Below are 22,675 nucleotides of genomic sequence, written 5' to 3'. Positions count from 1 at the left end.
TATATATATATATATATATATATATATATATATATATATATATATATATATAGGATATGGAGATAACGAAGTCAACTTTCAAAGTCGAACTTTGAACATACCAAAGTCCATGAAACAGTAAAAAATAGGAACAGAGCAAACACGGACCTCCACAACATCAAAGATAGGATCAGGTGGAGGGGTGAGCTGTAATCCTTGTCATGATCGGGAAATAACGGATAAATCCGTCGCCAGTTCAGTGTATAAATAATGGACTAACAATCAGTATGAAAAACGTCAGTCAGCGTTTGACTAAATGATAAATTGTATTTTCTGACAAGGTCATTGTATCGACCATAGAATTTACGAAATGATGACTTTAAACGAGACTGCTAATATGCTTGCTTCATCAACTTGTTTATCAATAATTTACCTCGTTTTAGAAATTGTTCATACGTAGAGCATGCTGTAGCGTTATGGTTTTATATATTTGTCTTTCACCATATCGCTACAGATCCCTTAATGGAAAAAGGTGCAATTTACAGCGCAATATTTTTGCGCACTTTTGGGGAGAATTTCTCCACTTTCCAGCATCGGTCAATCAACTACCTTTCACACCCTAATTCTAGGCACATTATTTATTTAATCTGTTTATTTTATCTATCTCCCAACCTTTCACTCAGCTTCATTTGACTTATGTCAGGGACTTCTAGATTTGATTTTGCTCCAGACACTCTAATGTTTCCGAGAATTCCACCTCAAAAAAAGGGAACAGACTTCAATTTCAGTGTGTGGCACTCGGTAAATTTAGGATTACCTTCATCTCAATCACTGTAGGAAAGCTAATCAGGTCAATGTACATTGCTAATTCCGCTTTAAAAACGTTCAAAAGATGACGACAGACTAAAATAGATTGAGTTCGGGCACCTGAGTTACTGAGGTAATCTTAAAAAAGAAAAGAAAATTCACTGTCCTACATTACATCATAAAAATATTCACCGGTAGAAGAAGTAGCAAACTTATCATAGAGGTAAGACACATTTCAACAATGTCCAAAATAAAATCAACACTGCAAACAGCACACAAAATACCTGGTAAGGCATTGGTTGTAATGAATTAAGCTTTATAATCAATCATTATGCAAAATCTAAAATATAAGCTAACATCACTTAATTAAGTTCATTGGCGTCGGAAGCAAATTGAAAGTGGGGGGGGGGGGGGGGGCTAAGTGTAAAAAAAAATTGTACCTCCAAAAAAACCTGACAAGAAAAAAAAGAAAGGATATGTCTATTTCCCGAACACGAAAATCCTATTTCGTGGGGGGGGGGGGGGGGGGGTTAGGGGTAAGATCCGAGTACCAAACTTTTCCTTCCGAACACCACCACTTTCCCCATTTTTAACCTATACTAAGACGTATCAGTGGAAAGTGGGGGGGGGGGCTAAACTTACGAAGATATGTTCAATGTCTATACTAAATATATATTTGGAAAAAAAGTGAGGGGGGGGCTAAGCCCCCCCCCCCCCCCCCCCCCCCCCGGTTCCGACGCCTATGAAGTTTGGGACATAAAAATATAATAAAAGATATTTCAATTTAATCAGATTGAAAATATTTATGAATATAATTGCATTTAGTCAGAACCAAACGAAAATTAAGCATAATTAAATGTATAAAAATATTTTAAGCTTTCATGGCCATCATTGAATGAATGAAGAATTCTGAAGACTGTATAAAAATCTATTCAAGATTTTGAGATATGTGATTCTTCTTTGACATTTGCACAACATATCAGCTCTCCACCGGCAAGTGGTGGCGTCTCCATATGAGTGGAAAAATTCTCGAGAGGGACGTTAAACAATATACAATCAATCAATCAACAAAATTAACCGGCGGCAACAGAGTTCGAAAAAGCTTTCTGAGCATATACGTCAAAGTCAAGGTCACAAGGTCATTGATCTTGATGTCATTCGAAAAAGCTTAATTAGTGAAGTACGCAAACAACTATGAAGTCTCTATCTCTCATGGTTCAAAAGTTATGGCGAAAGTTCTAAAAAGCTATTTTTATCATATAGGTCACAGCAAGGTCACAAGATCATTTACCTTGGTGTAATTTGTAAGAACTTCGTTAGTGGAGTATGCATACCATATGAAGTCTCTACTTTCATGGTTCAAAGGTATGGCGAAGGTTAAAGTTGACAACAGACATACAAACAGATAAATAGGACAAAAACATATTCGTAACTACTCGACCATTTTCCGAAAGAGAAATAATTAGTTATTTATCGTTCACGGAAATGGCCGAGTAGTTACGACTGGATAAAAACAATCTATCTATTCGGGTACATAAAAAACTAGTTTAAGAAGTTTGACTTGTAAAGTTAAAACTACAGTGAATTTCAACACAAACTTTCATTTATGTGTAAAATTTTGCACATTCACATAAAAGCACCTCGTGAATTCTTTTAAATTGTGGATTTTTTAAAGTATACATTTAAAGTATACTATAAAATCTTCAAAAGATTGATTGATTGTATATTGTTTAACACCCCTCTCGTAATTTTTCACTTATATGGAGACGCCACCACTTGCTGTTGGAGAGCTGCAAAGTTTGTCCTATACTCGGCACTTACTAGTTAGGGCCATTGAGCAGGGTGGGATCTTTCTTCGTGCCAGCACCTACTGCGACACGGTCTCATTCGAAGAATCAGTCTCTACATCCCACAATGGGATTCGAACTTACAACGTAAGGATCATCTTCTTACTTCGCGACCCTAGAACACTAGCCACTGTGCCACACGGGCGAAGAATCATTAAAAGAAGAAAACACTAAAAATTTTTAGAAAAAAACGAAACTTTACAACTGGTTATCAGTGACTTCTAAATATGAATATACTGTACAAATAAGAAAGTTCTCTATCAAATATTGTGGGAAAAAGTGTCAATATGCAGATGTAAAATTAAGAGCATGCAGAGTTAAAGAGATAAAATGGGGAGATTATGTTCACTAAATTTTTCTCTTAAGGATATCCGATCCTCAGCCAGGAAGGATAACTCTTTCATTTATAATTTAATTCAAAAAGTCTTAAAATAATGCTTGAAGTTGAAATTTTTTCATGCAACAATTTTCATTTTGTGCCTCTACGTATGATTCAATGTTCTTTAAAGTTTTAACAAACGGTTTTAAAAAAGTTGACATTTGTACTTCATAAAACTAAGTAAAACTTGCATATTTAAAAAAAATCAAAGTTCTTTTAATTTAGCCTTAGTTACCAATTTTTATAAGCATGATTTGAAATTAGAAGTGATTTATGGTGTTTTCTTTGAAAGGAAACACTTTATACGCTATGCATTATGAAACGATGGAAGTAAGCAGGAGAAAGTTACAATTATTTGAGTATAAAATTCATGCAATTTTTTTTAAGAGCCTGGATAGTGGATACCTATCATTTTTATTCCTAAAGTGTATTTGTTGATCAATTTGCAATTAGAAAATATGCAGTAGATAGTTTTATTCGGATTTCCTGAAAAATTATTTGAGATTTACTAATTTTCCCTATATAATTTGATTGAATTTAAAGATGAAGTTTTAAGAAACACCGTGGGTAAACACATTTTACTTTGAGAATTTAGAGACATCTTTGTGAGCATTTTCAATTACTCAATGCCTGATTTTCAGAACCTGAGGATCGGATAACCTTAAGAACAGCTGAGAAAATAAATATATAGTACAACCATGTTCCTTGATCCAGCAGTTTTCAGCAATATGAAAAAATGTTTTTAAAATCACACAAACTGAATAGAGGATTTTGAAAACATGATTTTTGTATTGTCATGACTTCAAAACAAAAAATTGTGTTTTTCAATAGGGTCTGTCTGAAAAATATCATTGATATACAAGTTAAGTCAAATGAGCATAACTAATGAAGTTATGTAGAGCCTACGCACTTTCGACAAATACCATTATGCCCTTTTAAAACACATTTCAAACAATATTAAAACTTGTTCTATGTCTCCTTTATAAACACACAGTTCTTTGAATCATTACATAATACAGAAAAATAAATATGAACACAATGAAGCAATGCACTCAAATCGGATTAAAGAGGAAATCGAATAAAGCATGTCTGTAACCCGATGATTAACACCTAAAAACAAAAATTTGACATATTTTCACATTTAAAGTATGACCAAAAAGAGAGAATCATTAAAAAGAAAATCATTTAAACACAGATATACAAAGTGTTCTTTCTAACATTATTTAAAAAAAAAAACAATAACAATTTGATGAACAGAGTCTGTCAATTAAAACATGATTACACTGTAATTGGAAAATCCCATCACCGCTCAGTATAGAGTTTTTGTGAAGATATTGATGGGGATTTTTATAATTTTAAAATAATCCCATGCTTTCTTCTTCACTGACTTCAATGACAGAGTCTCTGGATTGCACAACTTCAGTCCACTTCACTGCAAAAAATAAGAACTTAGTGTTTTACAAAATGCCATTACAAATAATTTTTTTGACCTGGGACAAGTTTCTCAAAACTATCTTATGACTAAGAACTGTCTTAAGATTGCACCATAGCCGTTTCACAAAACTATAATATCTTATGATAATCTTAAGATCTATCATAATCTTAAGACAACTACTGTATGGTGGGAAATTCGCCCACGTTTTATTTTCACCCCTTTCGCCAAACTCTCAAGTGGACGAATTTAAAATGGGCAAATTCAAAATATACAACATAATTTCTTAAACAAAATTGTGACTGGGCAAATTTGAAACGGGGCAAAATTGTTTGCAAGTGTAAAAGGTCGAAAATAACATGAAGGGAAAATAACCCTGTATGTATTATACAGTAGAAACATGTATAAAGTCTAAAAAGAAATTGGTGACAATATATTTATTGGTTAAAAACTCAAGGATATTTAAAGAAAACGGAACAATGACAACCCCTAAGGCTAACCCCATCAAAAAATTGAGAATAAATATACGTTAATGATCATGGAACCTAAATGTACCTACTTTATATTTATACCCCCCGCTTGAAAAGCGGGAGGGTATATAATAATCAGTATGTCCGTCTGTCCATCTGTTACGCTTTGGGGTACCCATCTCTTATCCGAAACTCCTCTCATACCACTGAATGAAATTTGATGAAACTTTCACAGAATCTTTATTACATATTGCCATTGTGCACCTCCTATTTTACTTTTTGATCTGACATATATTTTGGATTTTCCAGAGCAAAACATGGACACTGCCATTTTATTCATATGGAAGGCGGGGGGTATCATTTAGTGAGCTCATTGCTCACAGTACCTCTAGTTTTCCACTTTATTCATTTCAAGGCGTATTTTCTTTCATTGTTCTCCCTCCCAACTGAAATTCCAATTCCCCCACCACCCCCCCCCCACCCCAAATGCTTCCTAAGGCCATATATATGTACATGTAGGTACATGTAAGATCTAGATATCATATATAACTTTATTCAAAATTGTTTAATTAGAATTCAATTCTCACAAGAATATCAAAATATCTTTGTCCAAGCATTACTAACTTTTGCATTAAAAAAATGGGTATCTTTCGATAACTCATGTAACTTAATGAAAATATCTCCAAAACTTTACATTTTAGAGGTGTTGTGCATTTCATATTTTACGTTTAAATCCCACACATATAAAATGTATTATGATAAGATTTTTAATTTATGAAATGCTTTTATTGTTCCAATGCATGTACACTGTAGTTTTGTATTAAGAATTCATTGTACCCGATATTCTGTATAATTTTGTATAATATAAATATGTTTAATCAATATTCCTGCAATAGCGTATATTCCATTTGAGATCTGCTAATATATGCTTTTATATTTATAAATTAAAAAGCATTCCTTCCCAGCGATAGGAAATTTTTCTTTTGCAGTTGCAAAGGATCAAATGCTAATTGATATGCGTTAGGTTCTGAATATTTTATAAAATTTACCCCAAAAAAAATCAATTATAACTATCTTTTTATCCCCATTCAGATCGATTTTTCTGATATTCTAAGTGCATTTGAGTTTAATTTGTCATGATCATAACTTTATGCTTGAAAAGCTGTTAAACAAATACAATATGCTTAACGGATATTGAGTTTCTATGGACTTTGCAAAATATACTCACTCTTTAATCATCACATGCATCAATAAGATGAAATCTTTGCAAGGGACTATTTAAATTAGTTTATACTTATATCAGACCAAATTCTGATATCTAGGAGACGAGAACAGAAAAACAGGCATTCTTTGATTGTTATAATGATTTCATTATCTAACAGCTATCTTTTATTTTAAAAAATAAACTTTTTACTTCGTTGCACCCAAGCCACAGTACAATGAAAGTGTCTCTTTTAATAAAACTGTCAAATAAACCAAACTACAAACAATTCTCCCACTGAGAATTAAATGTAAATTTTACACCGAATGTTAATTTTGATAATTTATGAAACACCCAAAACAAAACTGACATTGACCAAAAAAATTAAAGTAACTCGATCGATGAAGATTGATTGTTCTTCAATACTTCGTTACACGACCCGGCTGCCAATTCTGAAGTTCCTTATCTGGCTGAGCAAACTGTTTTGCTGCACATAACAAGTTCAGAAAAAGGACCCGATGCAGGTAATAGTAACATAAATCCGATAACCAACCTGTCAATAGGGGGTTTATTTAATTCTCTAATTCCCAAACCTGTAAATATACACAACACATTGTAGCGAGTACCTGAGCCGAATCGACGACAATCCTTTTGGTTGGCGGGTGTTTACACATTTATTCGATTTTAATCAGTTAAAGGATTCTATGCAGCCAGACGAAGTATGTCTATCTGATCAAGATGTATTCAAAGACCTGTCTTTGCTTTAACACCACATTGTAGCACTCTTGTCTTCATAGTTACCATTTATGTCTATTCAGCTATGCTAAATCTAAGAGGAATTTTTACTATTCGTTTTATACAGGAAATCTTTTTGGAAATTTTATACCTTTTTGGAATGAAGTGATCTCATTGAGTGACCATCAAAAATGAGCGCTGTTGCCCGAGACATTTGGCGATACCACCACTGGCCATCACAGAAGGATTTTTGGCACCGGCAGCATACGTCCCCCGGGAGATGGACTCATCGGTCGGCACCGGAGGAAATGCTGCAGGGGGTGAGCGGGGAATTTGTGGGCTTCGACAACAAAATCAGCCCCCAGGATCTAGAGAGGGTCCGCTACCATCACTGGCCGGAGAGACGTCAGAAACGAAATCCTATCTGGGATAACGTAAGTTCATTTTTTTTTACTTATAATGGCAAACTGCAGTATGACGATTTTCATGCAGTCCATCACTGCTTGGAAATATCATATGATTTCAATGAAGAACATATTTTGTTAATTTTTAGAAATAATGCCTACAGTTAATAATTTCGTATTTGTTTAGTTCTTGGGGCGATATTGTAGTATGGACATTTGCTCTTGTGGTCATTATTCATTTGGGTTGTTGTTTGGGATGTCAAATGAATGTTTCGTCAAAACCTGATTGACTCACACAAGTTTTTAATTATTTTTAACTTTTATGTGTTATCATTAACACAACCAAATGTTCCAATTCCCAATGATGGTTTACCTTTAAATCAAATGTCAAGTTTAAAGGAACAATTTCCTATAAAATAAATGTATTCGTTTGAATGGGCAAGTGTTTTGTTGATGTGGCCGTTCAAAGACCGTAAACAAGCTGATTTTGAATCAGTAATTCTAAACGAAAAGGGGTTAAGTAAGGATTCCTTGATTGGTTAATGTACCCCAAATCGCATTTTAAAAATCGCCTTATTACAGATTTAAAGCAATTGAACACATTTCTGAGAGCGTCATATGTAGAGCAAATACATTTGAAGTGGCTTTAAAAGAATTCATAAATAATCCCATGTATTGCAAAATAAACAAAAGGGTCCCTTTTCATTGTTTACAAAATTTTTAACAACTAATTTTGCCTGATCAATGTCGTGAAATACAAAATTAACTTAAATTCAATACTTTTCATATCTAATGTTTGCCTTTAATCACCCTGTCTGTCAAATATTGATTACTGAACATTGGTCCTTTTTATTATGTGGTCAGTTAAAACTGATTCAAAAAATGGCTATAAGGATGTATGTTTTATTAAAATATAATTTCAGGGCTACGTTGTTCATAACCTAATATTCTTTCAGAGCATTACATTACACCTTTTCCGATAAATTATTAGGAAGCTCTAAATATTGCACAATAGTTCTAATTTATTGGGGTTTATTTGCAGTTAGAGTGACCTACCTTTTGGTGCAAAAAGTTTACAGCGAATGAACAAATTTTTGAAAAATGATTAAAGAAGAGTTGACGTTATGCAAGTATTAGAGTACGAAAAAATTATTGTAAAATCACAATATTTGTATATTTTCTCTAAACCTAAGTAAAAAATCAAAGTACTCAGAAGTACAGAGAGCCGGGCTCATTTACAGAGTAGAATGGATTTCTAACATGAATCACGTTTACATTCTAATGAAAAAATTATTTTAAAACTATCAATATAAACGATAAGACACTGACAGTGAGTTTTTCAATCCTAATACCACGGTCCGATTTTGTCAGAATCAGAATTAATCTGGTACCGCAGCTGAATGTAAACAAACAGGTCAGTCTGGTTCCCTCTCCTGCTTTACCTCGTATGTGTAGAGAACTACGGTAACACTGATTATCAAAAATCCTTACGCTAATGAACTATGTTCTTTGACTTATGAAGTTTTACTACTAATGTTTATTTTATATAGATAAAACTTCGTTTTATTTTTGTTACTTTATTTAGCGTTTGTATTATCACAAAAGCGGTTGAGAGTAAGAACTATATTTTTGCATGTAACTTTAAAATGGCGACTATGGGGTCAACATCCTGCCTTGAACAGGATCACATAAGCCGGCAATTGCTCTTTGAGCAATAAGCCCGGCTAATAAAACAGTGATTTTTCTTCGCTATTGCTGCATTATTGGGGGAGACAAATTTTTCTCGTAAAATGTGGCAGGTAACATGTTGAAATGAAGTAGAAAAACACACAAAAATCTTCAGAGGGAAAAGGTTTTAAAGTCACGCCTATAAATCATTTATAGACGTACGCCAGACTAAATATTAACGGAATAGAAAACTCCTTTGGGTAACATGTATAAGTTATCAAGATACTTTCTAAGAAGGATATAAAGGTAACAAACAGTATTCAGTATCAAAGTCCATAAAACAATACAAAATTGGAGCAAAGCAAACACAAACATCCAAAATTTCAGAAGTGGGATCAGGTGCCATGGAGGAGTGAGCATTCCCTGTCGACCGGTCACACCCGCCGTGCGCTCCTTGTCATGACTAGGAAATAACGGAAAAATCCGTCGCCAATTCGGTGTATAGATATAATTAGGATGAAAAACGACAGTCAGCATTTGACTCAATGATAAATTGTATTTGCTGACCTGGCCATAGGATCATGAAACAAACTTAGACTTAAGTCAAATTTTCTATCGCCTATAAAATATTCATTAATTGAGGAATTTATTTAGAAATTTGCAGCTAACAACTCGTTTGAGATGCAATATTGAAAAATATTTTAATTTTGCTCTTCTCGACCTTACAACATTTTATAATAAAATCAAGATTTTGACTTAAGCTTAAGATGTTTCATGATCCTGGGACAAGGTCATTGTATCGACCATAGAACTTAGGAAATGATGACTTTAAACGAGACTGCTGATATTCGTTTTTCATCAACTTTTTTGTCAATAATTTACCTCATTTTAGAAATTATTCGTACGTAGAGCATGCTCTTGCGTATCGAATCAACTGAGATATATAAACTCTGTATTCAGGTGGTGAATGTATTTTGCTGCATAAGTAAGGGAAGTTGACGATAGAAAAGTTAAAGTCATCATGTTTACCATAGAGCTTGGTTGTTGATTTACCATTAATGTCTTTTTCAAGTAAAATTTCCAAGTATGAAACAGATGTGTCAGACTCTGTAGTATCTTTTATCCCAAGCTCACCAGGATATGTTGTATCCACAAAGAAATGAAAATTACCATTGTTAATTGACAATACGACGTCGATATATCTAAATGTCGAGTTGGAGGCCACCCCATGTGTTTTCTTCCTGTGTTTTAAGAAATTGAAGAGTAAACTTTAAATGTACTTTAATACAAAAAATCAAGCCTTTTCATTTGTATAGAGGGTTATAGTGTATGTTTCTTGTTATGAACTGTTTAAAGTAAAATAAAAAGTTTTCTTCAATTAATTAGAACTTGTATGGAATATGCTAGAAAAAATACGAAAGTGAACAAATTTTTGTATTTAGAATTTTGCTATTTTCCAGCAGTCATCAAGATATAATTACGTTTCGCCTCGAAAACAAGTAGGTATACGAATTAAACAAACTGATAAAGCACTGTTTAACTCTTAGCTCCAGCACATCTACAAATGGCTGTTTGAAGTTCCAGCACGTACATTTGTTGATTAGCTCCAGCACATCTACAAATGGCTGTTTGTTGATTTGCTCCAACACATTTGTTGATAAGCTCAAAATTGGTTATTTGTTGATTTGCTCCTTGTTCAGCACATCTACAATGGTTGTAAGTTGATTATCTCCAGCACATTTGTTGGTTGGCTACAGCACATCTACAAATGGTTATTTGTTGATAAGCCCCAATGGTTGTTTGTTGATTAGCTCGAGAACATTTGTTTATTAGCTATAGCACATCTACACATGGTTATTTGTTGATTAGTTTTAACACATTTGTTAATTAGCTCCAGTACATTTACAAATGGTTATTTATTGATTAGCTCCAGCACTAGCTGCAATAATGTAGCCCTCTCCCTTTTTTGGGGGGAGGGCTCCTCTCCAGAAAATGTCAGATATAAAAATCGGAGAGGGCTACATTATTGCAGCTACTCCAGCACATCTACACATGGTTATTTGTTGATTCGATCAAGCACATCTACAAAGGTTGTTTGTTGATTTGATCTAGCATATCTACAATGGTTGTTTGTTGATAAGTTCCAGCACATTTGTTGATTGGCTCCAGCACATCAAATGGTTACTTGTTGGTTAACGTCATGCAGCACATAAATGCATTGTCTATCTTACTCTACAATGTTCTGAGATATTAATATTTTAACTCAAACTACAGCAGAACTCGTTATTAATACATCATCATTGAATAATTAATGTGAATCTGTTAAAAAAACAAATCGACCAAAATATATTGAAACTATAAAAACAAATCGAGATCCATCAAAGTAAAGTATAAATGTTATCATAATGTTCTTTTACCGAAAAGTTTTCTTTCAACAGGCGTTTAGATACATGCAAGACGATGTTCCTCGTAGACAAGTATGTATACAACTGCATACAACTGCACATACTCTAAACAGACGCACTTTTTAAAATTAATGCTTGCATGAATCCTGTATAGTCAACAAAAATTTTAAAATGACAAGGAAATTAAATCCTGTAAAAAAGAGAAAATATATAAGTACAAATTCAAGTTAATAGATAAAACATGATAAGTTACCAAATTTATATTTTTTCAGGAGACGCCTAAATACGATCATGCTCCCTGGATACAAGTATGTTTTTCACAGATAAAAAATCTTCCATAGGCTAATTTGATATTAAATTAGCCCGAGGAAGATTTTTTTAATTCATCTAACTATTGAATTTATTAAAATAAAATGTTTTGAAAGGAAAAATGGTTACACATATTATGCAACTCCTCTTATACCACTGAATGAAATTTAATGAGACTTTAACAGAATGTTTATAATATAGTGCCATGGTGACCTCCTATTTTACTTTTTGATCGACACAGTTACACACTTCGGGTTTTCAATAGCAAAACATGGACACTGCCATTCTTTCTATAATATTGAAGGCTATCCATCCGTTATCCGCAACTCCATCTATACCACTGAATGAAATCTAATGATACTTTCACAGATTATTACACTGTAAAAAAATAACTAGTTAATGTCACGAAGAAAACTAGTAGATTCACTGTCCATACAATCACTACAAAAGTGGGAGGGTATATAGTGATAGGGATGTCTTCCATCTGTTAAGCTAATAGACTTTAACAGAATGTTTATAATATAGTGCCATGGTGACCTCCTTAATTGATCGCAGTTTAACCAGATATTGGTATATTTACTAGATAAGATTAGTAAATTTAGAAAAAATTGATGAGTAATTTTCACTAGGTATCTAAGTATCTATACGACCCCTTACAACTCACTATCTTAACCAGTAAACTGAAAGTTTACTAATCACGACCAACGCTTTACGAAACACACTAGTTAAATTCACTAGGTTTTTCTTTCAGTGTATTGCATAATGCCATTATGCACCTCCTATTTTGATATGACACTTATTGTAGGTCTCTATCAGAGCAAGACATGGACTTTGCAATTGTAATCATATGAGAGACGGGAGTATCATTTAGTGAGTTCAGTGCTCACAGTACCTTAGTTTTAAGGGGGGTTGGGAGAAAATGTTCATACTTGGTCAGTAATCACGGCAACATTGATTTAAAATAGTAAAAAGAGAACTAGACTATGAAGTTTCCAGACTGCGAGAATATTGATGAACAAAACTATACGTGTAGTAATATTTAATATTTTTTGTTAATTTCTGGATTATTTTGATCTTGACAAAAACAGATCTTTAATTATTAATGGTATTACTTTTGTTAATTATCAAAATAAATTTATACGAAATGATTTCATTGAAAGACATTTAAAATATGATTAAGAACCGTTTACACGCTAACATATATCTTAAACATCTTGACATGTGCGATAAAATTTATCATATCCCCCTTAGTAGTAAAACATAGGAGCCATGCGACTTTGACATATCAAGAATAATGTTATATTCTCGAAGGCAAATTAAAGGGGGTCGATACTCCATAAACACCTCTTTAAATTATTCAAGCTTAATATCTGATAAATAAATGAAGTATAAGATCAGCTGGGACATTTTAAACTTCTGCTCCGTCACTCCAGATAGAGCAAAGGCAAGCAGATAAATCATTTGGCAGATGCATAGACTGCATTTAGCTTCGCAATTTATAGTTTCATTGGATGAAAAGAAGTACACTGTCATGCCATGAAAAATGAATGTACAACTGTTCATTGAAGTAATTCCTTCGATCTAAAATTCCACATCAGTCATCACTGAAAAAGGAGATAGAATGTACATTGCATATATTCCTCCTCCCCCAAAAAGTAAAGACATTATACCCCCTCGCTTGAAAAGTGGAAAGGTATATAGTGATAAGGATGTCCGTCCATCCGTCTGTCATTTGTCTGTATATGTCCGTCAGTCCGTTAATTAACGCTTTGGGGTACCCAACTCTTACTTGCTTCTCCTCTTATACCTCTGAATGAAATTTAATGATACTTTCACAGATTTTTTAGGTCACCTGAGTAATCTCTTTTCGTCCGTCGTCGTCAGTCATACGTCGTACGTCGGTCGTAAACTTTTGAATTTTTAGCTTCTTCTCTGCAACCACTGAACCAATTTCAACCAAATTTGGTACAAAGCATCTATGGGTGAAGGGGAACAAAAATTATGAATTTCATGACCCCTGCTCCCCTGGGGCCTGAGGGATGGGGCCAAAACCACTAAAATTAGTGGAATCTTTAAAAATCTTCTTCTTTACTCCTGATTGTAATCAGCATTGAGTCCTCTAGCAAAATTGTGAAATTTATGACCCCAGGGTCAGGGGCTCTAGTGCTAGGGTGGGGTTAAAACGAGTATATAGTGAAAATGCATTATTTCTTTGAAAATCTTCTTTTCTGCTCCTAGGTAATAAATAAACTAACTAAATACATAGTTATGATGAGCAAGAGTGCCTCTACCAAAATTGTGAATTTTATGGCCCCAGGGTCAGGAGTTCAGGTGTAAGGGCGGGGCTCTCTATTGATTATATAGTGAAAATACATGAATTCTTTGAAAATCTTCCTCTCTGCTCCTGGGTATTAAATAAACTAATTAAGCACATAGTTATGATGAGCAAGAGTGCCTCTACCAAAATTGTGAATTTTATGGCCCCAGGGTCAGGGGTTCTGGTGTTAGGGTGGGGCTCTCTATAAATTATATAGTGAAAATACATGAATTCTTTGAAAATTGTCTTCTCTGCTCCTGGGTATTAAATAAACTAATTAAGTACATAGTTATGATGACCAAAAGGGCCTCTTCCAGAATTGTGAATTTTAAGGCCACAGGGTTAGGGGTTCTGGTGTTAGGGCGGGGCTCTATTGATTATATAGTGAAAATACATGTACATGAATTCTTTGAAAATATCCCTGTTCCAGGTTATTAAGCAGATGAACTACTTATATAGTTATGATGAGCAAGAACCCTTCCATAATTTTGAATTTCAAGGCCCCTGGATCAGGGGTACCATAGAGGGGGGAGGGCTTCTACTCTTATATACTGAAAATGAATTGTTTGAAATCTGTTAGTTTGTATTAATCAAAAATTGTGCAATGTGTGGACCTAGGGTCAGGGGTTCATAGGGGCACTACTGATTATTGCTGAATATTACTGATTGGTTGAAATGCAGTTTTTTCCCCTATCTTGCCTATGGGTATTAAGTAACCAAACTAAGCAATTGTTAAGTATATAGTTATGATTAGCAATGGTGCCCCTTTCAAAATTGTGAATGCCATAGCATCTGGCTTAAAAAACATGAATCAAATTCAATCACTGGAAAGTTGTTGCATAATGTTCAGGTGACCTATAAGGGCATAAGGCCCATGGGCCTCTTGTTTTTATATATTGCAATTGTTCACCTCCTATTCTACTTTTTTTCGGGTTTCCCATAGCAAAACATGGACACTGCCATTCTTTCTATAATATTGTAGAGTACCCATCTCTTATCTTCAACTCCTCCTATACCACTGAATGAAATTTAATGATACTTTCAAAGATTCTTTATAATATAATGCTAATGTGATCTTCTATTTTATTTACTTTTTGATCTGCCACTTACTGGTATTTCGTGTCTCTGAGAGCAAAACATGGACTTTGCCATCATAAGCATATGAGAGACGGGGAGTATCATTTACTGAGCTCAGTGCTCACAATATCTCTAGTTTAAATCGTTTATCAGCTGTATTTCTGTTTCTTTTTGAATATTTGTTTATATGAAATATAGAGGAATAGCGAACTGCATTTAAGATCAAAAGTCCATTAAAACAATACAGATTGAGAGCAGAGCATACACGGACTTTAAAAATATTAGAAGTGGGATCAGGTGCCATGGAGGAATAAGCATTCCCCGTGGACCGTTCATAAAAACCATGTGCTTCTTGTGAGCAATCAACTATATAATACTAGAAAGTTGTCCTTACTAACATGGTCATTGTATTGACCATGAAACTTGATGATACTGCAGATATCCTTGTTTAATTAATCATTAGTAACATCAAGTATTTTTAAAATCATTGCCAAGCCCTTTATGATTAATTTTATTTTAAATAACATTTTTAATTAAAAAGCGATCGTTGTAAACGTTTGGTCAGTCATCTTGAAACAGAGATGATTAAATTTCTACATTACTTTTTATGCCTACTAGTCATTTGAAACGTTAATGATGATTTCAAGCGATTGTTCTTAAATTCCAGAAGGTTTTGGATACATTAACTATTTAATGTAATGCATTTGCTTTACTGTGTTCTTGTTCGTATATATCATTCTAAAATAAGCCAAAGTATAGTACATTACCTTGTAATACCAAGGGAAACCAATATTCTATGCAAAAGGTCAAATGCAAAACAAATTAAAATTAAGTAATTATTGTGCCTAGCAACGAAATATACTAATGGAATTTTTCCGCTTGAGTTCAATCCAAACAAATAGATGTTTCAATTTTTTGATTATATTTATTAACCATTGTGAAGTAATTGTTTTGTGATTGATAAAAGCTGTACAATTCATTTTTATTTAATATGCCACTTTGAAACATTGATTATTAGAACTGCCAATTTGGTTTTCCAATAATCTGATATTTCATTAAGGTTCTCAGCACGGTTTTAGGAAACTTTTGTGTCAAGTTTTGCAAAAGATCAGAATACAATTTTGTACTATTTTGTATTCACTATACTTATTTAATTCAATTGTAATTTCAATGTGAACAAAAGAATTTCAGATTTTTTAAAATACAATCTTTCAAAATTATTAAAGGAACAAAATTATAGACCTTTAAAGCTTGTTTGGTTCAGTCGTGAATTTTTACTTACTTTCCAAAATTTTGTTTTTTTTTCTTTTCGATTTCTTTAGGGACCCTAGAATTGTTTTGTATGTTTAATTTTAGATCATTTTCTGTGATTTTTAAGTTTCTCAACCATCAGACCTTACTTTATAAGAAAGAGACTTATATAGGGCGCCAAGTCAAAAGTATCTCGCCGTGAACCAATAGCAGGCTCCAGCTAGATACTTTGACCTCATTCTAAATGCCATACAGTCTTATAAAAGATACAAATGGTATTTAATTCGGATATGTTCAACACTTTCATGAATTGCTATTATTTGTACAATCTTTTTAAAATACTTTAATTCTGAAATAAAAATCGATGCTTCGCAGGCTGCATTGTATACTGTTCAGATGGAACTATGGAGAAACTTTCTCTAATCGGTAAACAAAGAGTACTTAGATACTTTCATTGTAGATCAAACAAAACTCTTATCATTCTGGCCATATGTATATGAAAAATCAATGTGACTATAAAGCATTGTTTATAAAGCATATTGACTTTTCGTGGGAGCTTTTTATTCAATATTATAACGATTGTACGGTAAGAGTTCCCTCCCTCTGCTAACGGCCGCATTGACAACCGTTTTAAAACTTTAAATCACCTGAGTTTTGCAGTCTTTGAAGGTATTCTCATTGAAATTTGGATAACTGTGAATAAAACAGAATATTCTGTTGATGAATCGTGAAAGTTCTCAACTTTTAATACGAAACTACGGCTGACTCCAAGTTGGAAACGGAGTGACAGTGTAAACAGAGACGAGGCCACGGGTGACTGCTCGCTTAATCATATGGAGTAATAGTCGAAAGGAAAATGATTCGGAACTGATACCGTGCGCTAATTTAACAAAAAGTGAATGGATGTCGTTAAAAGCTAATAGTTGACAACCCTTAAGAATTTTCGACATCATTTTTTTTTTTATTTAAAAAGGAGTGTATTTAAAGAGGATATTTTTTCTTTCCAAAAAAAAAATGACAATTTAAGAAAAGAAATTTTATAGTTTAAATGTCTTTCTTGTGACGGAAATAAGGAACTATGCCGAAACTTGGAAGAAGGGTATGTAAACTTTTTATTTACGTGATTTAAATTAATCGCATTAATAGATTTGTTACACAAAATTATTTTTTGTATTTCATTTCATTAACCTAGTTAAATAATAATCTCGGCACGATTAATCGCAGCAGTATGTATGTAGGTATTATGACATACGCATAAAATGCAGAACAAATTGAATTGTATTTATAAATGTGGCGTTAAAGAAAACATGTATTTAACAATGAAAGATTATAAAAGATCAATTCATGCGCTATTCAAGGGGAATATATTTGAATAGAGGACATTTATATCTGTCAAATTGACAGTCTGGCGTTCTTATAGTTTTTATATATTGAATTCTAACGATTCAAATCGGAAATCTCAAAACTCTAAAGGAGCTACAGTCATGTCGAATAGTATACAAGACTGCTTTTATGGACGTTAGCAGTATTAAATTCAGTTTAGATGTCTGTTAGAAATGGATCGTACTGTCACTTACAGACTTGACAAATTAACAAACGTTTTGGCTGCTTCGGCTGTTGTTAAGGCCTTGTCACCCGGTTGCCTTTCGTTTTCTTTAATTTGTAAAGGACTAGTACCAAACCTGATAAGCCAAGCCCGTATGGCCTATACACTCAGGGGGACCTTATCAATTCTCCCTTTCATTGTGTTCAACTTTCCCTGATTATTGGAGTTTTGTTAACTGCCTCCGATGATAGGATTTGGTTCTTACCAACCTAATGTGTGGTTTGTCTCTGATTGCCGAATTGTAAGTCTCTACCGCCACGAGGCGTATCCCCTCTCAAGACCATTTTAAGCTGATACATATTTCATTTCTTTTAAGTGAACGCACATTGACACGTATTCGTATTTGAATTTTATGATTTATTGCCCACGTTATTGAATTTTATTGGCAAATATGTAAATTTCCCATTTAAAGTTCCAAGATATAGATATGTTTCTCAAAATCCCTTTGAATGTCCTTAGAAGTTTACGATATGCACGATGCAGGTGCAATCATAGACACGCGTTCCAAAAAAGGAATTTTGTGCCATCGCGACCGTAACATGGAATTAGATGGGTTAATTCGCAATTATGCCCAGATAAATAATTCACATCCTTGCTTGCGTATGTGAAATATATCAAGTCGTTACTACCTGTCTTGTACAGGTGTTCCGTAAAAGAATAGCATGCACCATTTATACCTTAATCCAGAATAATCGGACAATTAAGCATTTTGCACTGTGTAGGTCCCGGTTTAATTCTTTAAATAAATAAAGATACAGCTTATCCGGGAGAGTTTTGTCAATCGGTATTATGCCCCGTGTGGTAGATTTCCCATTTTTATTTACACCGGAACACTATTGGCACCTCAAAAATTTTAAATCGGAAAATAAAATACGACATTAAGATCCAACAATATTTTACACTTGGGGAGAAGTAAGTTTTGTTTAGCTTTGTGGTGAAGAAATGATATACAATTCCAATGATATTTGTTGTAAGTCCTTGAAAATGTTTCGCACCTGAAGAATGTTTACTTCGAGGGTTTTTAAAGAAGCCATTACCATATTTGAAGGGGTTGGGGCACTTATTATATACGATTAGCCGGCATTCTTCAGGTTGGATGGTCGGGGTTCATATCTGCTCAATCCGATGTTTGTCTGAATAAACATCATTGATTCTTGCTTCGACAATTAGACCTTTGCTACTGGTTTTTATGACAGGTGGAAAAGTGTATCTCGCTCTTAAAATCTCCGGTAAACAGAGGAAACGCGATTCTATACACAGAAAACAGATTTTAATCTTATTAATATTTGATAATCGTTTGTCAAGTTGATAATAAAGTCACAAATTCTCAACCGGACACCGATTTAATGTTTTTTCACTTATAATTAAAAATTCAAATATACTTGATAAATTTTCACTGCCTTACCAGGAAGAAAAATACAGTGACTGTAGAGTATCCTGAAACGTTATATCATCAACAAGCGATAACATGCAATGTATAGAAGATCCCATATCAGATAATCAAAACTATTAAGGGATTTAGAGGGTGCAGAGAAAATTGTTATGTAGAACTTTGATCTTAAACTTAATTTTAATTTGCTACAAATCATTATGAAATTTAGGTTAGAAATGAAAACGACTGTCTTTTCCAATACCTTTGAGCTTTTACATCGATGTGGTGATCCAGGCTCTTTTATTTTTTGTTTCTTTTTGAACTCATATACCCTTATTATGAGGGTTATAGAGCCAAAAATGTGCAAGTTTCTGATTCATACCACTTTAAAGTTTTAATATACATACTTTGTACCTGTCTTATGATTTTCAAAGAGAACAACCCCATTTGGTATATATAAGTCCACTGGCTTAATACATTATTGTGGTTCTTCTGCTGTGACCATATTTCTATACTGTATTTTGATAAAGCAATGCATGTCGATAATTTTGATTAATTTAGTACTGTGAAAAGTTCTTTATTAAATGTGTCAAAATTCCATTTATGTGGCATTTCTTGTCTTTTACTTTTGGTATGTAAAGAGTGAACGATCGATTCAATATACATATATCGATTGTTCAGAATAATAAAACTTAGAAATAACATTTGTGTAATTGAGTTTATGTTGGAGTACCGGTAAATGTTTTAAGCTCTTTAAAGCTTTTATTAAAATATGAATTTAAAATTTGATTGTAAATCACGAGAGAGAGAGAGAGAGAGAGACAGAGACAGAGGGGGGGGAGGGAGAGAGAGACTGTTTAAATGGTTTTCTTGTTTAAATTTTCCAGCAGTAAAGATCCACTTTATTCTTATTTTGTGCACTGGATCAATATAATTCTTAATTTCTTGTTAATTAATAAACAGTTGATGTTTGTAAACAAAACCGTGACAATGACACAAGGAACAATTTTGTATTTGATTTTAGCTTTTGTGTAAAAGGCAAGTCCATACCTTAGATAGCGTAAAGCACAATTTTGTCTTTTCCAAGTCATTGTCAAAGAATATCTAAGTGAATTTATACATGTTTTCCTACTTCAAACACTATCTGCTGGCCGTATGGTGATGAATTATAGTTCTTGATGTAAGCCTCTACTTAACACTTATACATTGATATATCGTGATATTTGAGTGTTCTTTGAAACGTTGAAAGGTAGTATTTGTTCATATGGACTACTTCAGCGTTGGAACTGGGGGCGGGGGTTGAGTTTGGTGGGGTTGGGGACTGAGCCCCACTTATTTTGCATACTTAGACATAATATAGATCCGCATATTCTCCTTTACCTTGTGCCATATATTGCATTTTTGGAAAAGAATAAAAGAAGAAACTTTTTTCTGCCGTAAAATGTCTTTTTTTGTTATAAGCCTTTCCACCGTTATTACGATTTTCAATTTTCTCCTGTGGTTTAATCCTAATAAGCTTTATTAAAAATATGCCTTTAAACATCAAACGTGGACAGAAAATACAAATCAATTTGTGTTTTAACATTGCATCAATTATTAATTGAAATAGCATGCCGCATGTTGATAACAATGCAATGAATGAAATTTTATATATTTTATAATCCTACCAGCATAACACAATATGTTGGACGGTGATAGAAATCAAGAACTGTATCTGTTCTCATATATCCGCTGTAAATCTAGTGTTTCAAAATTCACCTTTTCAAAATGCTGATCTTCATCATAGCAACTTTGATCACAAATTTTTGGAAGTTTAGGGAGAGAAAATTGGCCTCTTATACCTGGTACACTTTAAAAATCAAAGAGGTTACGCATAAAATAGTCAACATGATAAATTTATCAGCGGTTACCAAGAAGGATTAGATACCTCATATTGATAATGATACTTAACCTAATGTATTGGGGGACACCATGGCAAGGAAACGCAAGATTCCATTGTATCAATAAAGTAGCAAATCAGCACTCTGTCTGCAACGAAAGGTAGATAAAAATAAAATTTTTAGTGTTAAAATTCTGTCCAATTATTCTGTGGCATACATATCTTCATTAGGCGTAGACCGCAAACTAAAATTTGAATTAATATACCATTATTTGAACATAAATGTATCATATATTGCATGGCAGGTGATAGATATATGCATGAAACATAAGGAGATAACGAACAGATCAAACGTTCATAAAACAATGCAAAATAAGAGCAGAGCAAATATGGACCTCCAAAACATCAGAAGTAGGATTAGGTGCCATGGAGGAGTGAGCATCCCCTGCCGACCGGTCACACCCGCCATATGCTCCTTGTCATGATCGGGAAATAACGGGAAAATACGTCGTCAATTCAGTGTGTAAATAATGGACTAACAAAACGTATGCAAACCATCAGTCAGCATTTGACTCAATGATAAATTGTATTTGCTGACAAGTTCATTGAACCGACCATAGAACTTAGGAAATGATAACTTTAAACGAGACTGCTGATATTCTTGTTTCATCAACTTGTTTGTCAATAATAAATCTCGTTTTAGAAATTGTTCATAATATAAGTAGAGCATGCTCTTGCGTATCAAATCAACTTAGATATATAACCTCCGTATGCAGGTGATGAAGGTATATTGCTGCATAAGTAAGGGAAGTTGACATTGAAAAGTTAAAGTCATCATGTTTATCATAGATCTTGATTGTTCGATTACCATTGACGTTTTTTCAGGTAAAATATCCAAATGTGAGACAGATGTTTCATATTCTATGGTATCTTTTATCTCAAGCTCACCGGGGTATATCGTATCGACATAAGAATGGAAATTACCATTGTTTATTACCATTGTTTATTGACAATGTTGTCGATATTTCTAAATGTCGAGTTGAAGGCCACAACAAGTGCTTTCTTCTCTTAACGTTTAAGATTTTGGACAAATTCTGCTTCATATGAACATAAAATTAGGTTTGCTACAATAATAATGCTCTATTAGAAGCAGAGCAAATACAGACCCCTAAAAACAGCAGAAGAGGGATAACGTGCGATGAAGGACTGAGAATCCCATGTCAAGCGGTTACACCCGCTGTGATCAGGCAGGCGGGCCAACCCGCAGTCAAATTCAATATAAAAACAAAGGCCTAACAATTGGTATGAAACATGTACCTGTTATATCATATACTAAAGGTAAATGTATTCTCATGGAATTCAGGAGCCATTTTGATTGACGTAAACTGTTTCTTTGTGTCTTGTTATAATGGTTATCAAACTAAATGCTTTTGCTCATTTTAAGTAATCATTAAGTGGAGAAAAGGCTTTTTTGTTTCGTTTGATATTTTCTGCAACATCATCTTTTCTTTGAATGAAGGTTTGGATGATAAATGAA

At 33.5% G+C, this 22,675-nt stretch overlaps 1 protein-coding gene across 10 annotated transcripts in view; it reads left to right on the top strand.

The window, feature by feature from the left end:
* Positions 1-6,752: 6,752 nt before the first annotated feature.
* LOC134260607 (uncharacterized) overlaps positions 6,753-22,675 on the top strand; it is a 38,782-nt gene continuing 22,859 nt past the window's right edge. For 2 of the 10 annotated variants that reach the window (XM_062743165.1, XM_062743156.1), the window contains exon 1: positions 6,780-7,284. In XM_062743165.1, coding sequence (XP_062599149.1) covers positions 7,042-7,284 — 243 coding nt within the window. In that variant the 5' untranslated portion in view covers positions 6,780-7,041. Of the gene's footprint in view, positions 7,285-17,010; positions 17,381-22,675 lie in introns of those variants that run through there. The other 8 variants (XM_062743159.1, XM_062743168.1, XM_062743157.1 and 5 more) reach the window with 7 other exon arrangements.

This window comes from Saccostrea cucullata, unplaced genomic scaffold (genome assembly GCF_032062105.1).
Source record: "Saccostrea cucullata isolate Sc308-1 unplaced genomic scaffold, CSIRO_AGI_Scuc_v1 ctg2473, whole genome shotgun sequence".
NCBI lineage: Eukaryota > Metazoa > Mollusca > Bivalvia > Ostreida > Ostreidae > Saccostrea > Saccostrea cuccullata.
Note: the sequence above shows the minus strand (reverse complement) of the source record. Positions and strands in the feature narration are given on the sequence as shown.